This window comes from Vigna angularis, chromosome 7, assembly GCF_016808095.1.
Source record: "Vigna angularis cultivar LongXiaoDou No.4 chromosome 7, ASM1680809v1, whole genome shotgun sequence".
Taxonomy (NCBI): Eukaryota; Viridiplantae; Streptophyta; class Magnoliopsida; order Fabales; family Fabaceae; genus Vigna; species Vigna angularis.
The window spans coordinates 9,022,977-9,034,190 of NC_068976.1; the positions used below are offsets into that span (position 1 = coordinate 9,022,977).

The 11,214-nt window shown below is 33.8% G+C and overlaps 1 protein-coding gene across 1 annotated transcript; it reads right to left on the reverse strand.

The window, feature by feature from the left end:
- Positions 1 to 873: 873 nt before the first annotated feature.
- Positions 874 to 10,588, reverse strand: LOC108336307 (uncharacterized). The gene is made up of 7 exons (XM_017572715.2): positions 10,290 to 10,588; positions 10,125 to 10,218; positions 8,896 to 9,942; positions 8,561 to 8,623; positions 8,255 to 8,472; positions 2,178 to 2,296; positions 874 to 1,153 (listed from the first exon to the last, which is right to left on the reverse strand). The coding sequence occupies exons 1-7, from the start codon at positions 10,347 to 10,349 to the stop codon at positions 1,057 to 1,059; spliced, it is 1,698 nt and encodes a 565-aa protein (XP_017428204.1). The 5' UTR covers positions 10,350 to 10,588; the 3' UTR covers positions 874 to 1,056.
- Positions 10,589 to 11,214: the final 626 nt, after the last annotated feature.

The window sequence follows — 11,214 nt, forward strand, 5'->3', positions numbered from 1 at the left end:
GGATACACTCCTTCACCTACAAAAGGAGTTTTTTGCTAAAAATGCATCTTCTCTTAAGTTCACTTAGGATAGTCTTTTATCAAAACTTCTCCTTACCATTTACTTGTAAGTTGACCTAACCTCCTTCAAGAACATCTTAAAACTCACTCTACACGCCTATCTTCCTTCATCAATTTATAGTTTCCGTTCATCTTTGTTCATCTTTCTTCATATCCAAGAAGCTTCATCAAGTTGCTTGACGAGCTTTCAATCACTAAAGAAGAAAATGAAGCAAAACAGAGAAAGGTGCAGAGAATTTAACGGTGCAAGAAAAGAAATGTATGTAAAGTTATAGTTTTAGAGCTTTTAATATTTTTTAATAAAGGGTAAAATTGAGATATTATATTTTATGGGGGAAAGAAAAAAGGGGAGATGCACAGAGTAGCAGCCCAACTAAGGCCATCAAAAGCCTTTCAAAAGAGAACCATCACAAAATATCGAGATAAATAATTTACTTGGCTCAGAAATATTTAGTTGAGTCTTATGGTTTAAGTAATTAATTTTAAAGAAACCTAATTATGGCAAAATTTCAATTTGGTATGGAAAACCTTCCGTTTTCCTTTCTCCGATTTTACGAAACTATTCAAAATCTAGTAATATTCAAAGATGCACTTGGGTCGTCGGGGGTTTGGTCTAATTTTTAAACATTATAAAGGAGTTTTTCATGTTAAATAAAATACCCTTGAGTTCACTTCAAATTATAGAATCACTTTTAATTTTATCAGTAAATAAATAGAACCTAAACGAATTGTATTAAATAAGGAACATCTTATCATTAACGAAAATGGCTGTCAGTAATGATATATCAAAATTCAAATTTACCGACAGGCAAAATAAATTATATTCCACAACTTAAATTACAATCATAATTATCAAGATTCTCTCATACACTGGGGCCTATATTTTAGTTTTTCTAGGTGTCCATGACATTTTCTAGCAATTGATAGTAATTCATAAATTACGAAAAATTAAAAGATATGAAATAATTAGATGCATGAACTCTAAATCAGATACAGGTTAGCTCTCGGACAGTAGAAAATTACACGTTGAATATATGGAAGCAGCAGCCGCATTCACTGCTAACTCTTTCTCGGAGCTATTAAATGTCGATGCTCTACACAGAATATCAAAATTGTCAAATTTCTGACCGTTATTGTAGATTCTGGACAATATATAATGCATGATTAAGGGGGAAACAGGAACATAATTACAATCTGTAAATGGCTTAATGCTTCTAAACTTCACAGATAGTATTCACAAAAGCACTAAAAAATATGTCGAAGACTCATTTTCAAAGATAAACACATTAAGTTTTCCAAATCAAATATATGATTACCATTAAATTCAGGGAAAATAAACATGGGTAAAAAGTATATTGAACACAATCTAAACTGAACCAAACGTCCGTGATAAAAGATAAGGAAAACCCAGTTATTTCACTATCTAAACGGAAAATTTAGCGTATAATAGAGCAACAAACTTAAGATACGTAATTGATAACCCTGTGTAGAAAGTGATAATTTTCACAAGAACAAAAGATCCAGTACAGTGGATAAGTATACATGAGAGGGAACAGAATTAGTAGTCTTTCTTGAAAATGCATAAAGCTGTTTCAGTTCAATAGCATAAAATAGATGTGCACAATCTCTTCTAAGAGTAACTCAATGGAGATCAGAAAGCCATTATATGCAAACATAAAATTCATGACACTAAAGGAAGGAAAGCAACGAATAGTTTAAGATTTTTTCCCGTTATATTAATGCAGCAATTCACTACATAAGCACAATGATTAAATTACAGCATCACAAGCTATATGAATTAAAAAGAAAATTTCCTGCTTTACAACGTGTTTATGTTGGATTAGTTACAAACTTGAAATAAATTTCAACAGAATGCTATGTACTTCAATCTTACTCTTATTTTATTTCCCTAATTTATGAACAGATGGCTAACAACAAATTAAATTTGCTTTCTTTTTTCAGAAGTCTAGTTCACTCCTAAATTCCAAATACTGATAAAGTCCATATTGGGAGGTTATGTTCGTGTATTTCTAGTTTAAAGGGACAAACCTAACCAAAAGTACCAAGTCTACAACATCGATAAAAAATAATTTTATGACAGGTGATTAACACATTTACCTGGAATTATTTTCAGAATTTCCCAGCTGTTGTAAACCAAAAGCCACACTCCAATTTACATGTTGAATGCCCTGGTCACACAACAATTGCTTTTCTTTCACTTGATTCAACCAACACTCCTGAAATCAGCAACAAGGAAATGTTCAGATTTGGATGAAAAACAAAGCTCAAACTTTATTCTCAGTAACTTGGCATCTTGCTAGGTAGGAGCTGGCAAAATCCTAACAATCGGTTTATGAGGACCCCCTAGTATTATTGGGTAGTCGTCCTAGACTCTGTATTAAGCCAAATAAAAAGTGATCAATTGTATAAGTACCCTCTTCCTCCAAAATTCAAATCTCTACCATTCCAAAATATTCTCTTCACTGCTAAAACCTTATTGAAAGGATTGCTTGTAATTTTATGTTTTGTACACACATGTAATGTTATATATAATGAAGAAGAGATACAAACAAGTAACAAAATCAATAATGAGAAATATTTGCTAAGATATGTCCTTATTTGATGTAATATCAAATATCATATTTCTCTTTTAATGCAATCACATATTTAACACTCCCTCTCAAGTTAGACCATATGTATCTAAGTCAAGTTTGTTACAAATGTTATCAACACAAAACCTCAAGAGACTTACTGAACAAATCAATCAATTGGTCACTAGAGCTGCCAGTGTCAATAATGACAAAGCTGCATCAATTTGCTGCAGGCGTGAAGATGACATGTTGAGGAACTAGTAACAAATGGTGGCACGTAGCTACATGGTTTCATTATAAGTCTGAATTCTCAAAAATTATCAATTGTGACAAATAGAGCATCAAGATGAATGCTCTCCGTGGAGGGCTAGATGCTTGGGATATAATTGAGGGGTCATATCGTGTCAAAGAACCCAAACAAAGCAAGGGAAGTCATAAGCCAACAAACAACAATAGAAACATTGTCAAATTCCCAAACGTATCAAATCTTTGTTCCCCTGTTTGTTTACTAAAGAGTTTATTGAGTCTTTCAATTGTGACATTTGCCAACTCTCAAAACACCACCATGCATCATATCCAAGTAGAAATATAAATAGTACTTTCCCTTTTGATTTAATTCCTTTCTATCATTACCTTATTTGTCATTGCAGAATGCCTAAGATTTAAGTGATGGAGCTACCACAAATGGGATAGAACCAACTGGTAGCAAAGAAGACAAATTCTTTGGAAAATAAATATCAAAGACAGCCCACTGTAATCTAGAAAGTGAGGAGCCTAAAGGTAACAAATGAGGAGGAAAGTGTTGTTGATAATTTACCCATTGCATTGGAAAAGGAAAAAGGATCTTGAGTTAAATATCCCATTTCTCAATATGTTTGCATTGATAGTCTCTCTAATAGACATTGAAGCTTTGTCGTTGACATTGATGCCACTAAAGTTCCTACCACAATCCAAGAAGCCATGAAAAGTGAACATTGGACTCAAGCCATAAGGGAAGAGATGGATGCACTAGAAAAAAACTCAACACGTTGATACATACAAGAGTAAGTAGCCAAATCAAGCCAACTTGGTAAGAGTAATTATTTTCTTCTATTCATCGATGATTTTTCAACAAAACATGGGTGTATTTTAAGTATAAATCAAAGGTGTTTGAGAATTTCAAGTAGTTCAATGGCCCCATTGAGAAGTAAAGTTGCCTTGATATTTGTTAAGAAGTAAACTTTAAACCTAACTCAATCCCACAAAACCGGTTTGTGAGATGAGGTTTGTACCTATATATATATATATATACTTTTAATTGGTCTCATCTCTAACCGATGTGAAACTTCCAACAAACATCCCTCACGTCAAGATATTTACATCCCAAACGTGGGATTAGATATTAATAGGAGGTTTGCTAGTGACCCAATAGCAGGTAGAACAATATGCCCAACAAAAAAAAAATCTCATTAGAATAAGCTCTAACAATGACTATGATACTATGCTAAGAAGTAGACTTCAAAGTCTAACTCAATCCTACAAAACTGGTTTATAAAGTGAGATTTGCACCCTCTTATATACTCTAAATTTGCCTTATCTATAGTTGATATGGGACTTCCAACAATATCAAAAAGCATGAGATATTCACATCAAAAGAATTTCAAATGTATGGTTAAGATCAACAAATCCTATGACCCTTAACAATGTCTAGATACCCTTAACAAAATAGAGTGACAAAAAGATGAATGAGACAATTCTAGACATGGCAAGATACTACAATGAAGTTTTGGAGAAAAGCAATAGCTTATGTAATTTATCTTTCAAATTGGTCTCCAACATGTAAGGAAAAAAAACACAAGAATGGAAAGGAAGTCAAGCATTTCCCATCTAAGAGTTTTTAGAAGCCCCGCTCATGTGCACACACATACCATATGAGAAAAGAAGCAAGTTTGATGATAAAATCAAGAACAATTTCATCGATTAGTACTCAAATTCCAACAGCTACAAGCTTTATAATCATAACTCTTAAATTTAAAAGGGAATAATTTCTTTATTTCTCACTCACAATTATTAGGTCAGCTGACCTATATTTATACATATGTTATGAGATAAAAACAGAAATTAAAAAATAAAACAGTAAACAATCCGAGAGACAATAAATCCCTATAATTGTGGGATTTTATTCTTGTTACAATATCCTAATATTAAATTCAGAATCAAATCTAACCAAACAAACAGAACAAAAGATAAATATAGATTTCCCTAAATAAAAGCTAAATTCACTGCGTGCTTCTTGACAATAGCACAAGGAAGACAATCATAATTCAACATGTTTTCAGTGTAGGAGAATGGGATTGGGGACCACATGATGGAATGTACAACCTTTTTCCATGTTTAGAAGAAGATGACTAAGAGCAATTAAGGATAAACCAAGCAACATAGGAACCTACTACCCCACCAGCTACACCAACTACAAACATTTAAGATGAAAGCTCTAGTGAAAGAGTTCCAAGCTTTAGGAGCTTATAAGAAATTTATGAGGTAACAGAAAATTTAGATAATCCTACTCCCGTTTGCTTATTTGTTGATGATGAGTATGTTAAATTCCAAGTTGTAGAGAACAAAAGTCAGAACATTGAAGAAGAAATCAAAGTTATTGTTCAATGTATTTGTTAGAATAGGCATTAAATATATTTAGGAAGTAGTTGTATTGAGAAAAAGCTATATACTTATTAGTTGTCCTATCTCTATATATAAGTATCCATGATTGATCTTTGATCTTGCTTATACACATTGTATTAGGATCCTATCAATATATATATGAGAACATATAAAGAGAGTTTTCAAGCTCTCTCAATTACTCTTTTAATTATCTTAACTTGGTATTAGAACGAGTTGATCCCACTCTGCTACTCTCGTCTCTGCAAATTTTCCATCTTCTACCACAGTCATCCATCATTCTTCACCTCTACTCTCTTCGAAAACCTCCAAATTTGGAGCATCCTTCTAGGTGATGGCCAACCTTGTTAACCCTAGAAGCTTATTCACATCCACATGTTGCCACACATGTCATCAACGTGCCACCTTCGTCTCACTAAAGCTTCAACGCACCACCCTCAAAAGTCTTAATGGAACTCCATGTCTCTATTATGATGGTAGGAACTTCATTCCAACATGGTCAAAGAGCATCCTAGTTGAAGGTCACCCTAGGGATTTTATCTACCTTAGTTGTTTTATTCTTATCTGCCAATGGAAACGTATGAGCCCGCTATTTCTTTCTCTTTACATGGCTTTCCTAATAAGACAGCTAATGTCTCTAATGTTGCTAAATCCCAAGAAAACTTGAGGTTGAAATCTAATAATTTGGCACAATCATCTAAATCCTAATTTCTCAACTGCTTGCATCTCACAATCCGTGGAAGGCCAAAGTCCATGAATAATTGATTCAAGTATCTCTGACCACATTTTTGGTAATGCTTCCTTCTTCTCATCCCTTTTTCTTTCCAAATAATCCTCATTTCATAACCTTAGCCAATAGCTCTAATATCTCCTCCAAGGGGGTTGGTCAAGTATCACTTTCTACTTCCTTCGTATCCTTTCAATCTTATTTCTTTAAGTCAATTAACCAAGTTTATAAATTGTTCAATAACCTTTAAAGTAACTCAATTCAAGTGCCAACTCTTTTGTCTCCACCGACTCTGACAACTGAGTCTGACCTTCCAATTGCATTCCTCAAAAGTATATGTTCCACCCGTAATCCCTCTCCACATTATATTACTTTGAGTTATCATATATTATCTTCACCTTTTTATATCTACCTTTCGTCTATTTCTTATGTGTCCATTTCCAAATTTTTCAGTCATGCCTTAGCCCATCTTGGTTGGCATCAGGCCATGCTAGATGAACTAAGGGTTCTTCAAAATCTAGAGGTTTGTACTATTTTGGAACTAGTCCAAATGTCTTGTTTTGCTTCTCCGTCTACTAAACTTTTAAATGATCATATGGGACCTCCTCACTTGTCAAAATTTAAAAAAAAAATGATCCCTAAACTTAGTAGTCTTCAGATATTAAAATGTGAGTCATGCTAGTTTGGAAAACAGGTTAGATCATTTCCAAAGTGGTATGAATCAAGGCATAATTTTTGTTTTTTCTATAATTCATTATCCTAGTCATGCATAATAAAATTGTGTTCCTTTTATTTTTGACAACACCGTGAACTTTCTTTCTAGCTGACAACTTGAACTTTCTAGCCGACAACTCCAGTATTAGAATTGCCCTATCCAAACAATCAGTGCACTGCCAAAATTGCAGCCATCAAAGTTGCCCTAGTGACTCCTCAACATTGAGATCTTGTGACCATGATTGCCAAGTGGACTAACTATCCTCAAAAGTATTTTTAGTAAATCATTGTATATGCATGCTGAACAGTTTTTCCAACAAAGATCTCTTAAGACTATAAGCCTACCATTGTTTAACAATATCTAACATTTACAATACTCTACTAGCAAGTTTCTCTTACTACTCTACAACTTGGTTCACCATACACAATTCTACACAACGCCATTGATGACATCACCCATCTGGCATCTAGTTTTAAACATAAATTGATTTCCATTAGCAGCTTTCAAATTACAAAGAGAAATTAATAAGGATTTGCTGCTCGTGATTGATATACATATAATTAGAGATACAATGCTAAGTTGCTAACTAACAAAGTCAGAAATTTAAATAACACATTATGATGTCACTTAGCACCAAACGAGAAACTTGCTAGTATATTATACAAAATCACTACAAAAAGGTTGAAGGCACTAAACTGAAAAGAGAAAACCAAAGGGCAGTCCTAATTCTGATTCTAATAGCTAAAAAAAATTAAATACTTACACCCCCACTCCCTTAAAAATAAAAATAAACACAAATGAATTTAGTTTATAGCAAATATGCAAATCAATGCATAGCATATGCCTAATTTATTATCTGCACGAAAACTCCAAAGCCTCCCTTTGCAAGAATGGTGCCAAAATCTAGCATCGAAATAAACCTCTCAATGTTCACCAAGATTCACACTAAGTAGTTCTTTGCTATGGCAGCCAACATTAGAAAAATGATCAACATAAACAAACCCATGAAAGGTAATAAAATAAATTCCCACTCAAAGTTGCAGCCATCATAATCATTAAGACCAGAAAAATAAGTCTTGTACTTGTAAAGTTTGAAGGAACAGGGATCAAAAACAAAGGTAATATTTTGTAGAAATAGTCGAGGAAGCAGAATTTCAAATTCTGTTATATTTCTGAATCAACAAAAATACATTAGAAAAAAAGGGGGAGAATACCTAAACCAATCTGTAGTCGTTTCAGGGGTAAAAACCAGTTTTTGAAACCTGTATCACATTTTCCAAATCCTACTTAAAACATACTAGCTAAAAACATAAACTGAAAACAAACCAACCACCACGTTACATTTCTTGTATGGACACCTATTCCATCCCCCATAATACGTGACTTTGCCTGTATGAACACCTTTTCCATCTCCCATAATTTCTCATATAGCATTTACTAACCCAATAGAAGTATAGAGTAAACAATTAAAGAATTAAAAAAATGTTATCTCTTTTGCACTCACTAGTTGCTTTTCCTCTTTTGAAAGTGCTTCATCCATATGATTAAACAAAGCAGTCCATCTTGCCCCATGCAAATCTGCAATTTGGCTAGTGGGTAGTCCCTCAAACATTTTCATAATGTAAGGATCACAATCTTGGTTATTAGCAAATTCTTTTGATATAAGGAATGGTAACTCAGTAGTGATAACAGATCGAACTCTCCTCCTACTTCGTCGCAAAGCTGAAAAATGTAGAAAAAAGTACAAAAAATAACATGTAAGTAGTTCATCTCCAAAACTTGGCAAAATGAAAAGGATATGGCTTTTTACCTGAAAGGCGCCCTTTGATATCTTGATGCAGAAGCTCCAACCATTGAGAAGCAACAGTAGCAGCTGGAAAACACAGAACCAGCCATATCAGAAAAGGCTCAAGGAATCATTTGTTTTGAGGAATATTTCTTCAGTATCCCAATCTATCACTAGTGTAAAAAACTAATTTCAGAATAAGTCAGCTCATTGCTAGATTTTAAACTCTAAAAAGAATGAGAATTGATCTTTTGCATCAATTATGCCTTACATGAAGTATTGTAAAGACAAGCATAAAAGAAGACAAAAAACTAAACTGAGCATAATACTGCACAAGCATAAGGGAAACAGTTACAAGCCTTTTAGAGAAAGAGATGAAACTGTTGTGACATTAGAAGATTCGTCGTTTGACAAATTGGTAGAACTCGTGGATGCCCTAGTTTCAGATGACAATTTCAGAGCCAAAACATCATCCTCCACAACATTTGTTGACTGTGTCATACAACTTTTAAGACTTCCTTTCTCTACAGTGCTAGCGTCATGATCACGGACTTTACCCTCCAAAATAAGGAAAGAAGAATCATTCGCTGTTACAGGAAATTTTCGTGCTTGTTTGTTCCCTGAAGAGCTATGTAGGACCCCTTCCTCATCGGCCACATTGTCTTTATCCCTCTTACTAACGTCTAAACTTCCATGTATTCGGTGTGCTGCTTGCTTGCTCGGCATGCTTGTGCTTTCATGTTTTTCAGACCTTACAAGATTCTCAATAATTGAAAGCACTTGTTTTCTATTTCTCACATGATTTATAATTCCAGGGTTCAACTCATTCAGCAGTCCACTTGGAGCAGCAATCTTGGTAAACCGGTTAACCTGTTCCCTCTTTGCAAGTTCCATCTTTTTCTTTAGCATTTCACTCTTACTTTTCCTCCCACGTTGTTTCGGCTTTGGAATACCAGCGTGAGAGGGTGACCAAAAGCCATATTCCTTCATTTGCTGCCATTTCGTCATTGGATCTTTCTCCTCCAAAGGTCCAACACAGCTTCCACTCTCTGATACATCTTTCATCTTAAGAGGATTGCGCCCTCTAGAGGAACTTGCAGGTTCCAAATTCACTGAGCTTGAAACATCTTCTGCATTCAGATCCACATTAATTCCCCTTGAAACTACTAAATTATCATGTCCTTTTTCTTGCTTCTCAGTCAAAGATTCTTCGGAAAAATTCTCAACATAGGCCCCACTCTTGCATGCTTCAGCGTTAAGATCCAAAGGACTAGCCGCAAAATTCACCACTTCCGGACACGCGTTCCTTCCTATTTTCCCTTGTTGAGAAGACTCCGAGGCACCCAATGACCACTGCACATTGTTTTCCTTGATGGTTTTAAACTCCGAATAACCGCTATTAGTTTCTGAACAATATTTATTGAAATCCCAAATTAAAATTCAGACTAAGATAAAATTATATGGATTGAATTTTACAGAAAAAAAACAATTAAATCCGAATTTAGATGAAAAGCTGAATCCTTTGGAGATAAAAACACATGCTTTGAAAAGCTTGAAACGACGTAGTTTGGATGAAACGCTAAATTACCCGCTGAGTTAACAAGGGAGTCAAGATCTTTTATCTTGACTCGTTTATGAGTGTTGTGTTCGACGTGAGTGCTTCCTCGCTTCTCCCCCGCGATCTGAAACACAAAGGTCGAATGAGAAGATTCAGATTTGAAAGGAAGAATCGAAAGAAGAAGAAAAAACTGACCTTGGAATTCTTGGGGGAGGACAACATCGACGCTGTTCCAGAATTGCAATCCTCGTTCATACGTTGAGACAAAGGTTGCACTATCCGAATGTCGTCGGAAGGAGAAATTTAGGGTTTGTGGAGATGGATCTGAGGGGTGAGAGTGTGTGATAGAGCGAAGAGGGAAAGAGAGAATAAAGTTTGAATTCGCAGATAAGTGAGCGCGCGTTCCTCTTGTGTCCTGGGCTTTTACATGCTTACAAACTATGTGGAGAAGACACGCGCACCAATGTATTTTCAAACATTCAAAAATTGAAAGATCTCGATGTTTAAACTACGATTGATTTGTTCCTATGTAGTTCCGAATAAAAAAATAGTTTTTCTAATATTTCAGATTTGTAATTTCTTTTTCATTTGAAAAATTTTCAAACATATTCAAAAATTGAAAGATCTCGATGTTTATACCATGATTGATTTGTTGTTATGTAGTTCCGAATAAAAAAAATAGCTTTTTTTTAATATTTCAGATTTGTAATTTCTTTTTCGTTTGAAAAAATGACATATCAATATAAAAAAAAACTATGTTTTTATGAACGAATATTATTCATCCAATGTTTCTTAGAGTTTATCAATATGTTAACTACAAGAGTTGTTTGCATGGAAAATGAAAGTGTCTATTTTTCAATTAAAAAAATGGCATGATTATTGTGTTATGTCAAAATTGTTCGTATGAAAATATCATTGGGATCAAATTATCGTAATTCCTAGATAATCAAATTTATTCATAAATATATAATGTAAGCTTTTAATAAACTAATATGAATAATCTTAATTATATATATATATATATATATATATATATATATATATATATTACAATTAAATATATTCTAACTATTTTTGTAGTTGTGGGATTTTAAGATTTCATATTTCTTATAATTGATTT